The sequence below is a fragment of the Pelophylax lessonae genome, assembly GCF_965119305.1.
Source record: "Pelophylax lessonae genome assembly, chromosome: 2".
NCBI lineage: Eukaryota > Metazoa > Chordata > Amphibia > Anura > Ranidae > Pelophylax > Pelophylax lessonae.
This window is the reverse complement of record NC_138769.1, coordinates 669,432,243-669,450,459: the sequence shown is the minus strand read 5'-3', so window position 1 is coordinate 669,450,459 and position 18,217 is coordinate 669,432,243. Positions and strand designations below refer to the sequence as shown.

The 18,217-nt window shown below is 45.1% G+C and overlaps 1 protein-coding gene across 1 annotated transcript in view; it reads left to right on the top strand.

The window, feature by feature from the left end:
* DYNC2H1 (dynein cytoplasmic 2 heavy chain 1) overlaps positions 1-18,217 on the top strand; it is an 807,725-nt gene that overhangs the window by 372,274 nt on the left and 417,234 nt on the right. The window contains exon 70 of the mRNA XM_082246437.1: positions 2,562-2,651. Coding sequence (XP_082102563.1) covers positions 2,562-2,651 — 90 coding nt within the window. The remainder of the gene's footprint in view (positions 1-2,561; positions 2,652-18,217) is intronic.

The following is an 18,217-nucleotide window of genomic DNA, read 5'->3' as shown; positions in this document are numbered from 1 at the left end:
TTTGGCTTTCTTAAGAGAATATCTGTGTGTGCACAATTATTGCGCAACTATTAGTGTGCACAATTATGTAACTAAATGAAAAAATAAAATTTCTCTATCATTCATCGACGGACGCAGTCTCTCTGATTCATATCAGTAGGACAGTCGATGTGGTGAAGTACTTCCAGACTTCCGCGTGGGTTCAAGACGTCCCTGGTCTGGCATACATGAGATTGTTTTTTTTCCAGACCTGCGGACAAGGCCTACTCGGCCTGAAGGTGCTTCCTCTCCCATCTAGGGGGTAGGGGGAGGTCCTTGCCGGTCGAGGACCTGCGGCTGGCCCAAATCCCAGGCTGACTGGGTTCAGGAGGTCATGCGGTCCAGTTGCAAGATCGAGTTTCAATAGATTTATTTCTGGTAAGGTTTTTCTCTTCCAATGTACGGGTGTCTCCGGATCGCTTACAGGCGCTCTGTGGGGCAGTTCAGGCTCTGGTTCAACAAGCTGGTCCTACTGGTCCTTTGATGGTTCCGTGCAGATTACAAATTCAAGTTGGTATTGGTTCCTACGGTGGTGGCTTCTCTACATCAGGGGGCTTCCTGGCCTCCATAGACAAGCTGCCTACCTTCATATCCCATTATGTTCTGCACAGCTATGGGTTCTCCCTTTTTTGCTGTGGGGAAGGATCTCTTGGATTGTGGCGTTAACCTTTGGTCTCTCTTATGCTGCTCGGGTCTTCACGAAGGTGTTGGCTCCGGTCCTGGCGCTGTTGCCGCAGCGGGGCGTATCGGCCTCTAAATGCTGAGCTTAAAATATGCCTCTAAATGTCCTAATTTGCATGGACACATAGGATAACATTAAGCTGCTTCTACAGGCAAAACACAGAACTCCTGTAGAAGCTGCAGTTTTTAAACACAGTGTGCATGGAGCCTCACTTTCCATTTTGTTAACTGATAAACTAAAAAAATAAACTAACACTTCTATTTCTGAAAGCATTCTTAATTTACAGCATTTTCACACCTTCCTAAAACTTTTGTATATGTGTGTGTGTGTATGTATGTATGTATGTATATATATGTATATATACATATATATATATGTGTGTGTGTATGTATGTATGTGTGTGTATATATATATGTATATATATATATATATATATATATATATATATATATATGTGTGTGTATATATTGCAAGGTGCTTTTGAAAATTTGCCTAATACAGGAAGAGTCAATTCTCTAGCACATCCCTCTCCATGCTTCCATTTCATAGACTTCTTCTCTTCTTGATGTGTCAGTTTACTGTCTATGCTGGCCCAGATCCTCGACCCCTCCTTTCACCTAGCTGCATAACCTTGGGTAGATCAAAGGGGAATGCTATAAACTGTTACTTGAGTGTGCTGTGGCTGCTGATGTCACATCCAAGGTGGCAGCACCCAGCAGCAATCTCATTACTTTAGGATGTCTATGCAAGGAATATTTTACATGTAAACAAGGCTTTTTTCCAGCCAGAACTCTGTTTCACCACCTCTGGCTCTTGCCCTCCGCTCCCTGCTCACCACTATCAATTGTAAACACAGAAGCACAGCTTCTGTGCTTACAAGGACAGCTTGCCTCTCCTGGCAGGACACAGATTCCTCCCAGCCCAGGGAGATGCAGGTGCTAGTGCAGTGTGGTCTGCCTAAGTCTACACATGAGAGATGGAACCACCTACAGTGCGGGTGTTTTTGAAAAGGTATGATGAAGAAGCTTTGAAGAAATAGAAGGGGAGATGTGTGCAATGGTGGGGGATGGGCAGGAGAGTTGAAGGTAGGAGAATGGGAAAGAGGGATGTGCAGAGGTGAAGGATGGGGAGGGGAAGTGGTGCAGATATCAGAACTGAGAAGGGGGGGGGGGGGAAATTAGATGTGAATTGGGGATGTAGATGTCTGTGAAATAGAGCTGCACGTAGCATAGCCCTAAACCCTGCATGTAGCTCACTCCTAAACTTTTCACTCTACACATAGCCCCTGAACCCAGCACTCTATACGTAGTACACCCTTGAACCCTGCACTCCGTCCGTAGTTCACCCCTGAATCCTGCACTCTGTACGTAGTGCACCCCAGAATCATGTACTCTGTATGTAGCGCATCCCAGAATCCTGTTTTCCGTTCTTTGTTAAAATGAATGGTCCGGCAACAGGGTTACAGACTTTAGTTTTAAAAGCGGAACTTCACTCTCTTAATCAACATTGACTATTTTTAATCCTTACACTACTAGCCTTAGTAGGAAAGCTTGTATGTCATGTATGTATGAGCTTAGGGCAGATGGATTGCAGCAAGTAAATGATACATAAATCTTCTGCCCTTACTCAAGATGGGCACAGCCAAAAATGCTAGGGGGTGTTTTTCAAAGTGATTTATCTGCAAAATGAAGCATGGCGACGTGAATGGATGGGTGAGTTTTCTTTGAATATTAAAAATAATTTAAATATTCCTCTTTGTTTGTGGTGCTCAGATGCAGTGTAGTTCTGCTTTATTATACTGTATTACTTCTCTGTAGTTGGCTTTGTTGGATCTCATTTTCCGTTACATCTTTTTCTCCAGGAACAAGGCAGCACTGAATTGAGGATCAAATCACTAATAAGCTCCTTAAAGCACATGGTCTATGAGTATGTTTGTCGCTCGCTATTTAAGGTAAGTCAGTGTATTCTTCACATGTTAAAGAGCATTTCCGGTATATTGAAGAACAACTCCACCCAAACAGATATTTAGGGCCTGCTCACATGTACAAGTATGCATACTACATACCCATGCAACATGTATCTTTAAATCACATTATTGCATGTGATTGCACAGATTAATGCAAAGTTTAGTTTTCTCTTTTGTTCACTGATGGACACAGCTCCATGTCTTCTAGACCATTGGGCTTATGCTGCTCTCTCTTCAGGAGTAGGACTAGGTGGAAACCTTTTTGGTTAAGCCCCTGAGGCAGTCCCAGAGGGTATACCATCACTTCCTGCTATAGGACTCCAGTTTTTTCTGCCTAGTCAGGAGTAAGGACCTGCTGGGATCTGCGGTCCGGACATTCTTTCCTTTTTATATGGAATTTTTTACTTTTTCTTCTTTTTGTTTCTGTGTGAACTACAATCAACCTGTCTTGTGTAAACTGCAATCAACAGCTGGACTGGGCGACGCATTGGATATCCTAGATCCTTATGGTCTTCCCAGTCTAATAGGTAAAGAAATCAGGTGCGCTGCCCTAGTGCATATGTGCAACATACAAAATGATGCAAACAAATGAACCAAAAATGCAATAATAATGCAAAAAAATGAAAACGTATGCAATTCATGTAAAACAAAAAATGTCCAGAAGGTGACTAGTGATACACCAATGTGCACTAAACGTCCATGTTATAAGTCCATAAATAAAGTGCAAAAAATGGTGACATAAACTTCCAGCTTGGGGAAAGGTGAACTGTGATTGGAAGGTGCAAAGTCCCACCACCAGCTTGGCCTCTTACCAGAAGTTAAACGTTAAGGGCATATATGAATATCTTCCCAGTCTAGCCTGCGATCTCGACCAAACTATTAGCCCCGCGCTAGGTTTGCCACGACATAGCTCCATGGATGGGGGCTGGTCAGTGATTGAAACACCTTGCAAGGTCGCATAGCCCTGGTCATGACAGCATTCATGATCAGAGTCACAACGTACCTCAGGCCACAGCACCCCCCATTCCAAGACAGTGCGATTGACTGATGGGAGTAAATCTCGCCTAGTGCCGTGGTGTGGTGAGTATTTTCCCCCTCCTTTCTTTTGGAATTTTGGGGTGGTCGCGGGCCCTCCCTGGGGATGGTAGGCCCCCTCCTGTGTCCTCCCCCCTCACATTTTTTCCCACATCTCCACAGCGGGGTTCCCCCTGCGTAGGTTGCCCTCACCTGCCCCCTGCCTGGGGGGCACGTGTATTAGGGTAGGGGGGGGCTTGTCTGGTGTTGGGTCGGAAAGTGATGGGTGGGTGCCACTGTCGGTCCCCCTTTTTTGGAGTGCCTGTACCTTGGTGCTGCGGGGGGGTCCCCTCGTGATGGTGTCACAAGTTAGCCTATAGTTTTGTCTGTATATTCTTACCTCCTTGCTGCAGTGCTTCTGTTTTGCCTCCCTTCACATGTGGTGTTTGGGCTTCTCTGTTTCCTATGGGCGTCGCCTGCTCCACTGTGGGTTATATCCTGTTCCTGTCAATTACTTCCTGGGTCACCTCCCTGTTTGCTTCCCTATCTATCATGCTCAGTGCACTGTTTCTTGCTTGAGCAACTTCGCTGTTCTCTGAGCTCCCATCCGTGTATCCCTTGGCTATTGTATCTGATCTCCTGTGTACCGACCCGGCTTTGTTTCTCCGTCTACGTTTGTCTGCTGCCTGTCCTGACCTCGGCTTGTCTCTTGGATCTCCTTATAGTCTCCTGTTTACCCTGCACACGCCAGCGGTCTCCACATTCTCAGCTGGGCCTACCTGGGGGCCACGACCTGGTTCCCATCTGCTGCAAGTCCATCCCCACCATCAGGGGCCCTGGTGAAGAAGCAGGCTGGGGCTTAGACTCCGCGCCCTGGGGAATCATGAACTGGGGATCTATAAGGGCTCACTACCACAGACCCGTTGACAGTCTGCTCAAGCCATGAGCTTGTCGGAGACACTGCAGCCACTTCAGGATCAACTTCGGAGTTTGGAGCAGAGAGTTAACGTTCAGCAGGCTTATCAAGAACAGATTATGCCGTGTCTGCAGGCTCTTTCTTCCCGTTTGGATCAGCTGCAGATTGTTCCTACTCCCGCTTCCTCCGTTCCAGCTCCTGTGTCCGCCCCTGTCGCTTCCGCTTCCGCAGTCCCTCCAGGCCTCCGTTACCCTTGATTTCCGAACTTTTTGACAGGCTACGAGATGCTCATATTTTCACCAAGTTGGACCTCCGTGGAGCATACAATTTGATTAGGATTCGAGAGGGGGATGAATGGAAAACCACTTTTAACACCAGAGATGGGCACTATGAATATCTCGTAATGCCTTTTGGCTTGTGTAACGCCCCAGCTGTCTTCCAGAACTTTGTTAATGACATTTTTTCTGATCTCCTATATGTTTGTGTCATCGTGTATCTGGATGACATACTCATCTTTTCTCCAGATTTGAACACTCATCGCCAGCATGTTTGTACGGTTCTTCAACGTCTTCGGGACCACCGCTTGTATGTGAAGTTGTAGAAGTGCCTCTTCGAGCAAACCCAAGTTCCTTTCCTAGGCTACATAGTCACAGATAAAGGGCTGCTTATGGACCCTGGCAAACTTCAGGCCATCTCCAACTGGCCTCAGCCTTCTGGTCTAAAAGCAACGCAACGGTTCTTGGGATTCACCAATTTCTATCGCCAGTTCATTCCTGATTACTCCTCTCTGGTGGCACCCATTACCTCCTTGACCCGGAAGGGTGCCAATGCCAGAACCTGGCCTCCTGAAGCTGTCGAGGCTTTCCACAAGCTCAAATCGGCCTTCCTATCGGCATCTATTCTCAAACGTCCTGACATTCTTCAGCCTTTCTTCTTGGAAGTAGATGCTTCGTCCTTGGGAGTGGGGGCCGTCCTTCTCCAAAGGCATGACAGTAAGCTCCGCCCCTGTGCCTTTTTCTCTAAGAAGTTTTCTGATGCAGAGAAAAATTACACCATCGGGGATCGGGAGCTTCTGGCTATCAAGCTGGCACTGCAAGAATGGCGACATCTACTGGAGGGGTCTCCTCATCATATTCTGATCTATACCGATCATAAGAACCTCCAGTATCTGCAGTCCGCCCAACGTTTAAATCCCAGGCAAGCACGATGGGCTCTCTTTTTTGACAGGTTTAATTTTGACATCACCTTCCGGCCCGGCTCCAAGAATGCTTGTGCGGATGCCTTGTCCAGATCATTTGACGTTGCTGACTCAGAGTGTCATATTGAACCTGAACATATTATTCCTGCCAATTGTTTCCTGGCCTCCACTCACCTTCAGTCTCCACGTATCCCTCCCGGAAAGACTTTTGTGAGGCCCTCCCTTCGCCCCAAGCTTCTCAAATGGGCACATGACTCTAAACTCTCTGGACATCCTGGTGTACAACGCACCTGTGCCTTCCTGCTGCGTTACTACTGGTGGCCCTCACTCCGGAAGTATGTTGAGGAATATGTCCAGGCTTGCTCCATTTGCGTGCAGTCTAAGTCTTCTACTTCAGCTCCAGCAGGTCTCATGTTACCTCTACCTGTTCCAGATGTACTGTGGCGCTGCATCTCTATGGACTTTATATCTGAACTACCCCCATCAGCGGGCTCCACCGTTCTCTGGGTGGTGGTGGACAGGTTTTCTAAAATGTGTCACTTAACTCCACTTCCAGGCCTACCCTCTGCTGTCACTTTGGCTTCCATCTTCATTAGGGAAATCTTTCGTCTCCATGGTATGCCCTCACACATTGTCTCAGATAGAGGAGTTCAGTTTACGGCCCGCTTCTGGAGAGCCCTGGCCACGTCATTTGGAATCAAGTTGGATTTCTCCTCAGCTTTTCATCCGCAGTCAAATGGTTAAACGGAAAGGGTTAACCAGAATGTGGAACGGTATCTTCGTGCCTTCATTTCTGCCCATCAGGATGATTGGGTAGACCTTTTACCCTGGGCAGAATTTGCCCTCAATAACCATGCTAATGCCAGCACTGGTGAGTCTCCCTTCTTCACGGTATTTGGCCCCAATCCTTCAGTACCATTTCCTGTTCCAATCTCTGCTCAGGTGCCAGCTGCCGCAGAGGTGCAATGGTCTCCCAATTCTATCTGGGCAGATGTTTCCAAGAATTTACATCTGGCGGCTTCCAGGTACAAGGTAGCTGCAGATCGTCATCGCCGTGTGAGACCCAAAATTCTTCCTGGTGATAAGGTTTGGCTCTCTACCAACAATATCCCTCTCAGGGTACCCTCTATGAAGTTTGCTCCCCGTTTCATTGGTCCCTTTACAATCCTCTGCCAGGTTAACCCTGTCGCTTTTAAGCTCTGTCTCCCGTCACATCTAAAAATCCCCAATGTTTTCCATGTTTCTCTCCTGAGACCATACATGATCAATAGGTTTTCTCGTCCTATTCGTCGTCCTTCTCCAATAGCCAGTACTTCGGATCAGTACGAAATAAAGCAAATCTTGGATTCCAAATTCTCCAGGGGGAGGCTCTTGTATCTAGTGGACTGGAAAGGATATGGTCCTGAGGAGAGATGTTGGATTCCTTCCACTGATGTTTCTGTACCTCGTTTGGTGAAACTTTTTCATCAGAAGTTTCCTCTCAAGGCTGGGCCCAAACGAGTGGGGAGGCCCCGTAAGAGGGGGGGTACTGTCACAAGTTAGCCTATAGTTTTGTCTGTATATTCTTACCTCCTTGCTGCAGTGCTTCTGTTTTGTCTCCCTTCACATGTGGTGTTTGGGCTTCTCTGTTTCCTATGAGCGTCGCCTGCTCCACTGTGGGTTATATCCTGTTCCTGTCAATTACTTCCTGGGTCACCTCCCTGTTTGCTTCCCTATATATACACATGCTCAGTGCACTGTTCCTTGCTTGAGAAACTTCGCTGTTCTCTGAGCTCCCATCAGTGTATCCCTTGGCTATTGTTTCTGATCTCCTGTGTACCGACCCGGCTTTGTTTCTCCGTCTACATTTGTCTGCTGCCTGTCCTGACCTCGGCTTGTCTCTTGGATCTCCTTATAGTCTCCTGTTTACCCTGCACACGCCAGCGGTCTCCACATTCTCAGCTGAGCCTACCTGGGGGCCGCGACCTGGTTCTAGTCTGCTGCAAGTCCATCCCCACCATCAGGGGCCCTGGTGAAGAAGCAGGCTGGGGCTTAGACTCCGCGCCCTGGGGAATCCTGAGCTGGGGATCTATAAGGGCTCACTACCACAGGCCCGTTGACAGATGGATGTCTCTTTCCTGGGGTTCCGTGAAGCGCCGCCATTTTGCCATGGATGCGGCATTCCCGGTTTCAGTGGCCATGTTTGTGTAGTCCAGCGGCCATGTTTTGGGTTTCCCATAGAGAATACCGGTGGCCTTTTTCTTGTCTGAGTGCGGTGATGTTCTTCGGGGGCCTCTAGTGTCAGTGTCGGTGCTTCCTCTTCCATCGCAGTGTGGCAGGCTGTTTGGCGCTCTCCAGCTCTGGGGTGGTGAGTCTGTTGGGGTATACGATCCTTCCTCTGCTATACAGCACCACAGGTGCGCTGATTCTTGTGGTGCTCCAGCGTGAAAAAAAAGGAAAATTGACAATGGAGCCTCTGGAGCGTGTATCACCACCCGACTCACTCCTGGAAGCTGCATGGCCCTCTGGGTCTCAGTCTGCCCTGACGGCCATGACGGCAGCCCTGCAGTCACTTGTATCCAAGGTAGATATGGCCCTGCAAAGGAGGCCTAGCAAGAAGTCCCCCCCCCTCTGCCTTCAGCTGTATCCTCTGCCTCCTCCGGGTCTGAGGTTGATTTGGGTGCCGCAGACGAGAGTCAGCCCACTGGGTCTGCGTCCACGCACACTGAGTTCTTTAACAGTGAGGACGACAGTGCAGCCACGCATTAAAAGGCGCTGGTGGAGGCCCTAATTCTGTCAGTGTGGCAAACTTTAAAGTTGGTGGACTCAGCTGATGCTGAGTCCGCAACGCCGGTGCAGTTTGGCACCCGCAAATCTTTCAAGGTGACAAAGGTGTTCCCCTTTCCTGTCTATTTTGATGAGATTATTAGTCAGTGAGGTTCCCCAAAAAGCATGATTGGAATACCTAAGCGCTTCGCTAGGAGATATCCCTGTGAGGAGTCTCTCCTGAAGAAATTTACGGTTCCACCGTCGGTAGACTCTGTTTTCCAGGTTAACTAACGCTACGCTTTTGCCGGTGGAGGATTCTCCATCCTTTAAGGATCCCATGGACAAGAGAGCTGAGGCTCTGGTCCGGTATCTTTTCACTGTGGCTGGTTCAATGTTGAGGCCGGTGTTTGCTATTACCTTGGTATCCCAGACCTTAAGGTAATGGGCAAATGTTTTACACCAGGATCTGGGAGTCAACACCCTCCTGAGCTGGTGGATCAGTTGATCCAGGGCTTACAGTACATTTGTGATGCATCTTTGGATGCGGCCCCCTTGGCCGCCAGGGTATCTCTGACAGCGCATGATATAGTTGAAGCACTGGTCGGCCGACCAGACTTCTAAAAAGGTGCTGACAGATCTACCTTTTTTAGGTGACCATTGGTTCGGTGCCTCTATGGAAGAGATCATTAAGGGCCTTATGGGAGGTAAGAATACATTACTTCTGCAGGTTGCTAAGGGAAAGGGCATAGTAAGCAAGGTCCTTTCTTCTCAGCTCAACATCGGCTCTTTCGTCCGTCTGGATCACAGGAAAATGGTTCAAGATCCACCTGTAACTTTGCGGGAGGCTCCAAGAGACCCTGGAATAGTAAGTCAAAAGTGGGCACTTCTGGTTTGCGCAGACAAGCCTTTCCTCCAATACAACTTCTGTCGAGACTGCTACGCAGAATCAAGGTAGAAGGAATTCCAGTCATTCTGGTGGCACCAGACTGGCCTCATTGGTCTTGGAATGCAGGCCTGGTAAGGCTGGTAGCAGACGTCCCTTGGAAACTTCCTCTCAGGGAAGTATCTTCTGTCACAGGGACCAATCTTCCATCCTGCTTTACAGTTGCTGGCTTGAACGGATTGGCTATTTAAAACCAGGTGCTGAAGGACAGGGGCTGTCAGAATCGGTGGTGCCTACGCTGTTAAAAGCTAGGAAATCTGCATCCAGCAATGTTTATCATAGAGTTGGAAGGTGGACATTACTTGGTGTGAGTTTCGGGGGGGGGGGGGGGTTCTCCCCGTTCCTTTTCTGTGTCTCGCCTGTTGGAGTTTCTACAACTGGGTTTAGATCAACGTTTGGCTCTGGGCACCATCACGGGCCAGATTTCAGCTTTAGCCATATTTTTCCAAAGGCCGTTGGTAGTGAAGTCCTTGGTTCACACTTTTGTGCAGGGAATTCTCCATCTGGCTCCTCCAGGTGCGATCCCTGGTGCCTCCGTGGGATCTCAATTTGGTACTGTGGGTGCTTCAAAAGCCTCCCTTTGAAAATATTTGAGAACTTCCTCTGCTCACTCTGTCACAGAAGGTGGCCTTTTTAGTCGCTATTACTTCCGCACAAAAGGTGTTGGAGTTGTCTGCGTTGTTCTGTCGGTCACCCTTGCCTGGTGATTGATAGGGACAAAGTGGTATTGCGACCCTGTCAGGCGTTCCTTTCTAAGATTGTCTTGGGGTTTCATTTTAATGAAGATTTTGTGTTACTGTCCTTATGTCCTAAACCAAAACATCCTAAGGAAACTGCTTTACATTCCTTGGATGTGGTCAGAGCGATTCGGGTGTAACTGGCGGTGACTGAGCTGATTCGGAAATCTGATTCTTTGTTCTTACGGATGGACCTTCTAAGGGGCAGGCCACGTCTGCTGCGACCATTTCCAATTGGATCAGGCAGACGGTGGTGCAGGCCAATTATTTTAAGGGTCAGGTTCCTCCTTTCCCTGTTAAGGCGCATTCTATAAGAGGGGCTCAGTGCCTCCTGGGCCTTCCGTCATCAGGCGTCCGTGGTTCAGGTGTGCAAGGCGGCTGCGTAGTCATCTGTACACACTTTCATGACATTTTATAAAGGGGATGTACTTGCATCTTCGGATGCAGCATTTGGCCGCAAAGTTTTGCAGGCTGCAGTTGCAGAGGCTTCCGCTTCTTGGGGGTGTTTTTTTTTTCTTTTTCCTGGGGGTGAGCTCCAGTTGTTCCTGATTGAGCTCCTTTTTTACCTGGTTGGTTATGTTTAGCCCTGTTGGGAATTATACGTATTACTGTGTTTTTCCCACCCCTCATATTGACACTGCTTGGGGACATCCCAATGGTCTAGAAGACATGGAGCTGTGTCTGTCAGTGAATGAAAGATAAAACTGGATTTTTGTCTTACAGTAAAATCCTTTTCACCGAGGATCACTGACGGGCACAGCACCCGCTCCTCTGTTGGGTTGAGTTAGAAATTTTTCGGACACTGCTTGTTACAAACTGAAGTCCTATAGCAGGAAGTGATGGTATACCCTCTGGGACTGCCTCAGGGGTGTAACCAAAATGGTTTCCGCCTAGTCCTACTCCTGAAGAGAGAGCAGCACAGGCCAATGGTCTAGAAGACATAGAGCTGTGTCAGTCAGTAAACCTCAGAAAAAAGGATTTTACGGTAAGACAAAAATCTATTTTTTTTAATGTGCTTTGTGTTGTTTTTACTTGGTCTTAGAGGAGAACATAGGTGGAGCTTTAAAATTGAGGGAGGCAAAATCTTTTTGATTTTTCTCTGAAGTTTAGGCAGCCTACATAGACAACAATTTTGTGAGAACCATTCCTGCATTTGTTACAGTAAAATACAATTACCCCTGGCAAAGACACAGATGTGAACTGACTCTAAAGCTAGCACACACGGGCCGAATGTCAGCCGCTTCAATAGAAACCGGCCGACATTTGGCCCCTGTGTTTGGAAGCCGGTCTGACAGAAGCTGGTCTGTCGAAGACCCAAAAAAGGTCGGGCCATCCTCCTGTCAGAACACAATAGCTCAGCAGTGGAGATAACTGTACTAAGATCATATTGTTAGTACAATGGCTTCCACCTGAGCTGTCAGTTTTTTTTTTTTTTCATTCAACCCGCTTGGTTGAAAAAAAAAAAAAAAAAAAACTAGTAGTGTGTACCAGGCTTTAAGCTGACATTACAGCCTGATTGCACAATCTACACTGTAGTACGAGGACCTGTTTATTTAGATACAACCTGAATGAAATGTTTAGGTAGTACCTCATATTACATAGTTTTGTTAATCTAAAGATTGTACGCAGATTGTACCATCTTATTGCAACATGTATCACTAGCTTCAAACTAGCCAAAACGATTCAGTTTTGTGGTAATTCTTACTGCCTTCGAACCAGCTTTCATTTTCATAATGATTGAATGGCAAAAGACAACCTACCTCCAACAGTTTAAAATGTTCACTGATTTGAATAATACTGATGCTGGTAGGTTACATTGTTAAAGTGTAAGTTCACCTTTTCAAAGAAAATGAAAAGGTGAGCTAAGGCTTTCCATACATAACAAAAATTGCTTGATTACCACATCAACACTGTGTCAGTGTTGATAGGGGAATCCCTCCCGCTGTGCTGTTGTATTGTGAGGTTTCCCTGCCATCAGAATACAATGATCACAGCCGCCAGCTATAGCCAGCAGAAGTGATCATATGAAAGAAAACCCCTACAGACTGGTCCTATTGAAGCCAGTACAACCAGCCTGCCAATAGCTGATTCGTAATTTGTCAGGTTCCTGCTGAACCGGCTGAATTTTGATTAATCTGTGACCAGGTTAACACCCTACACCATCCCCAACCACCCAGTCGCCCCCGGTCCCTGCTTCAATTAGCTGTTACTGCCCATTCAGCCTGTGCAGCATTTTTGGGAATTTGAAAGCCCCTCTTCTTCCTCATTTTTCCTTAGGGCTTCTGGAACAGATCAGAGCAATGCCATCCATTAATCACGACTTTCAGATCCCCAGAATGCTGCGCCAGCTGCATAGACAGTGACAGCTAATCACCCAGATAAGTGCAGTTGAGACCAAGAGTGTAGAGGGCAGTGGCAAATGGTGCTCCATGGGCTGGGGGGGGGGGGGGTGGCGGCAGACGGACCACACCAGCCTGCACACCATACCCCGTCCCCTGGGTCGCCATCCCACTCACCATGTGGAGGGGCAGGCAGGCAGCAGTGGCGGCGGCAGCAGCTTCCCCTTAGTTTCCTGTGTTTCCTCCCTCCTCCTCCTTGGCCAATGGCATGGCTTCTCCTTTCGGCCAATCGGTAAACGGGTCTCAGGACCCGCTTCCTGATTGGCCAGGAGGAGGATCCATGTGACAATAGCGAATATTCATTTGCTATTGTCACACAACTGGGCCTACCCTTTTTTGAAGCCTATTAGAGCCTCTGGCTCTAATGGCGTGCTTAAAAAAAAAAAACATTGGAATCCATGCGTCCAGCGCCCTGCATATAGATTGGGGGGCCTGATGCATGGATAGGGGGGGGGGGGCGGCGACCCTGCGCCACCAATGGAGGGGCTGCCACTGGTAGAGGGTGAAGGTTGTTAGTTCACCTTTTCATTTTTTGTGAAAAAGTGAACTTGCACATTAAGGTAATTTTCTATATTGAAGTTGGTTGAAGTTGCAACAGAATTGTTTAATTTCTGGACAGCATTAGATTTTTGATTGAGGTGGATTGAAACACCCGATGTAATCATCTGAATATTGCATTCCCCACACAGAGTTTCTTATAGTGGTAGTTTTAAAAATGCATAGTGCGTTTTTAAAAGCGCTGCAATATGAAAAAATCCATGAACTGCAGTGTGAAAGGGGTATAATACCAATAACCGAGCACTATTCTTCCTCCTAGCGACCACAGTTGCTATTTAAATATTTCTACTCCCATTCACTACCAAGTCTGAGACACTGTCTACTTCCACTGATGCTGGGACCTTTTTTTACTGCTACTGGCCACAGTCCGACACCCCTAAAGTCAGAAGGACAGTAAACTGGGCAGCAGAGTAGCTAATTGGTTAGGACTTCTGCTTGGCAACACTAGGGTTGCCTGTTCGAATCCCAACCATAGCACTACCTGCATGGAGTTTGCATGTTCTCCCTGTGCCTGTGTGGGTTTCCTCACGGGTACTCCGGTTTCCTCACAAACTCCAAAGACATGCTGGTAGGTTAATTTGCTCCTGTCTAAATTGGCCCTAGTATGTATGCTTGTGAGTTAGAGAGCTTAGATTGTAAGCTCCTTGAGGGCAGGGACTGATGTGAATGTATAATATATATGTAAAGCACTGCGTAAATTGTTGGAATTATAGAAGTACCTGTAAAAAATAAATAAACTGACCTCTTATTTAGAAAGTTTGGAGATATCTGAGGTAAAGCATACGTTCTAACCACTAAGCCACTGTACTAAGGGCTCACCATCCATAATTTCAGGGCCACGCCCCTTCCACAAGCGATGCCCTACCCACCCAACATCACAATATTCTATCGCACTGCCTCAGTAACCAGTATCTTATTAAGCTAGTATGATGGAAGACAGATAGTGCATAGCTTCAGAGGTGGAGCCTAGACCAGTAACCGTGCAACCAGAATCAGAGGGGTGCGCAAAAGTGAGTTCTCTGCCTAAAAAAGTTACAGGCTTGCTTCTATGCAGCACATTAGTTCAGCCTTTCTCAAAGTTTTTACCCCAGAGGAACCCTTAAAATAATTTTCTGGTCTCCCCAAAACCCCTTCTAGGATTAGTCTGCTGAGGATCATTGGGAAAATGCCTCTTACATTGGTGGTCTGAATTTCAGCCAGTCAGCTAAAGGGATCCTTGGTGTCATCTTGCTGGCTCTGGCAAGGTATTGACCCTGGAACTATGCAGGCACAATAAAATGTGGAGGTCCATTAGCCACATCACAAGGAACACCTAATACTGTAACTCTCAGAGGAACCCTATGGTTCCATGGAACCCTGGCTGAGAATAGCTGCTTTATTTTAATAGTTTTAAAAGGCTTACACATTTGCTTCAATTTAGAATCCATGTTTGGCCTATTTAGGCGGCATATAGTAGAACAAGTACTATTATCTATTTAGGGATTTAGAAATTTAGATGACATGTTTTGACCTAGATGCACTGGAAGATGATATTTATATATGACTGGTGGAACACAGCTCCAGACAACAATAGAAAACATTTAGTGCCTCTATTATTGAGCTCAGCAGTGTTTAAAGCTTGCTTCATTCTTTGTTTTCTGGCCTTTTTTTTTTTTTTTTTTACTTAAAATATATTTATTTTTTCCATGTTGCATAGTTTTTTGTTTATTTTCATTTTCTTTTTATATCATCACACAGGGACCAAGCGGTAGATTTATTTATTGTAAATGCTCTTCAACGTGCCAACTTAAAAAGCACGCTGGGGAGTTTTTTATTTCCCACCGGAGAGTTCCAGCAGGGAGTTTTCTCTACCACTCCTTTTCATAGTTTTGTCTAACGCTATACGGAATACTAAAAATAAAACAAGGCATTCAAAGCGAGCAGCATGTCCTTCCTGAGCAAGGGCATCTGTAAACTTGGCTACCAGGCAGGAAGGATCACCAGCATTCCACATCCACTGGCTCCAGTCTTAGATTTCAAATTAATTGAGAATTATGTTTCTTTTGCATGTGTAATTAGATGATAAAGCAGATGTCAAAGCTTAATAGATGCAAAATGGGAGCATTTTAATTTTCATTAATAGTACACTTTGGCAATTTTTTTTTTTTCTCAAGTGGAATAGTGCTGATTAAAACGTCGTTCACTCAGGGATGCGTTTCCCACATTGCCCAAGGTCAAGGTCAATTTAATGCAAATCTTATTTATTTTTTTATTTATTTATTTATTTTTTAAGATGTGTTTATGAATGTCATAAGCTTTATGTAATGATATTATTAATATGTTCGTATATAAAGCTATCAGTTGGAAAAGTGCTATTTATAGAGTGTAATTATATACATACATGGGAGCAGCTATGTTTGCTCATTGCATATGCATGTTGGGTTTCCTGTAGAGCATATAAAGCATAGTGGTTTTGTCCAGCTGGGATTATATGCTAACGGCTCACACAATGGGTTCATTTACACCAAATCCACTGAGATGAAGGATAAATGCAGGCTCAACACGAGGACACATAGAAAATATTTTTTTTTCTATGTGCCCTGTTTATATCACACACGTACCTTGCATAAAACGTTTAGCATGCCTCCATTTTTTTTGCAATTAATTATTATGCACAGCAGAGTGACTCAAAAGGCTGCTGTGCATAGAGTTTAATAAAGTGTTCGTTACCATTCAATGAAAAAAAAAAAAAAAAATGTAAACGTGTATGACAGCATGGGTGCCCAACAAACACCGGTGGCCATGTAGTATGTACAGCCTAATGCACACCCACAAATGTGCACAGACGGCCACATATTGTTCAAAATGTGGCCGGTCTCTGCTGGGCCAGACAAATATTGACCAGTGTATGGCCAGCTTAATTTTTTATTTTTATTTTTTTCATTTCTGTCTTTGTAGCACTGTTTGGACATTTATCCTGTCTGTCTGAGGAAACCCTTGTCACCAGGAAAGGAAGTGAGGGGAAATCTCAAAACCAGAGCTCCAGATAGTAGTAACAATCCCTGGGATTCTAATCCTTTACCACTCTATTTAAAATTAACACAATAATGTTTGGCTGAACTTACGCTCTAACCTTATATTATAATAATAACATGAGTTTACGACTTGACCATACTGAAAGTATCGACATTCACCTTTTTAGCATTTTATACCCGTGACATAGTTGTATGGCTTTTTACTTCTATAAGATTACATTTAATTATAATCAATAAATCCTACGAGCAACCAATAAACAATATAATTGCTGCAAACACTTCACTAACTCACAAAGTGTAATAATATAAAGAAAAAAAATGTTGCGCAAAAATATCATGAATCAAAATTGTGGTCTCCAACCCGTTAAAAATAATAATTACATATCCAATGCGTGTGTACATAAACATAAAAATAAATAAATTATATTAAAATACGGTGCAGATCAAATAGAATCATATAATGTATCCAATGTGAAAATAAATAAATCACACATAGAAAATTGTCCGATGATTCAAAATCGGATAAGTGCTGATGAGTGGTAACCTCTTATAAAGTGGAAACAGTGCTAAATGGCCACTCCTAATAGCATAAAGTTCATTATGTGCAAAGAAGTCCTTGTTGAACCAGTGCAAAATAATTTTGAATTCTTCAAAAGTGCTGAGTAGTGCAGATGACAGGGTCGCATAAAAAGTGACCAGTGCTTCCAAAGTGACGTGGTAATGCAGTATCACAGCACACCGTGCACCCCCTTGTGAGTGGGCACTCACCTTATGTTATGCGACTATGTGGTTAAGCAATAGTCAAATATCGCTTAATGGGATCTTCTTAGTAATCCCAGGTAGGGATCCTTCACAGACACTGGCTCCTTCCACAAGCCCTCCGATGTATAACATATGTAAGGGAGAAAATCAACCTCTCTCCTTTAATAATTCCGAATAAAGGTCCTCCACCAGCATCAGCTCCTCCCACAAATCATCAGGTGTGTAACATATGTAAAGGAGGAAACTCAAAGTGCTGTTATCCTGGCTTGTTTGTAGGTTGGAGGAGGAGTATCTAGCCAACTCTTCAGAGCAATCAAAGGCGTCTTGGTTGTCAGCTCAGGATGCTCTAAAGAAATTACTCAATCCAAACATAGAGCAGAAATGTTTCTTTTCTAAGGTCACTTTCTATGAAGAGGGGGAGCAGACTGGCTGCCTTCTCACCAAAATTGTAAATGTTAGACCCTTAGGGCCTAATTCACAAAGAGATTTTAATTTATTTACCCTTTCCTTCTTTTCATGGTTTTTCACTTTGTGCCCTGCTGGTTCCGCCTATGTCTTTAGATTTTACTGGTTTCTGCAGTTAATTATTAGAGCACCAAATTGTTTCTAGGACCAATATAACCGGTTAGCAACTGCCAGTCACACCAGTTGTGTCTCTCAGATGCCTCATATGAGAAGTTGTGAATGCATTGGGGTTGATGTACTAAAACTAGAGTGCAAAATCTGGTGCAGCTTTGCATGGAAACTAAAAAGCTTTTTTTTCCAAAGCCTTATTGAACAAGCCAAAGTTAGAAGTTGATTGGGTACCATGCACAGCTGCACCAGATTTTGCACTCTTCAGTTTTAGTAAATCATCCCCTGTGTATAGCAAAATGAAAAACATTTGTAAATAGTGAATCATATATGTGCACATGGGAAGCATTCAACTATTTTCTTTCCTAGATTGTAAAGATTCTGTACGTTGTACTTGTATGCAAGATGTATTTATATGACAGAATTAGACTTTGAAATCTTAGATAAAAGATGTCTTCTGGTTCCCTCAGAATATACCATACCTTCATTGATTTCCAGAGATGTGAATGAGCATGTTACCATTTAAAGTGTGATACATTCTTGCCTGCAGCATATTAATATGTTACATTGTGATTTGCGTGTTTTTAATCTTTCTATTAAGCCTTTAGTCTATGGTTTTGAATCATGGACCTTAAACAATAAGAAATAGATTTTGACACTGGCGTTGATTATTTAATTACCTTAATTTA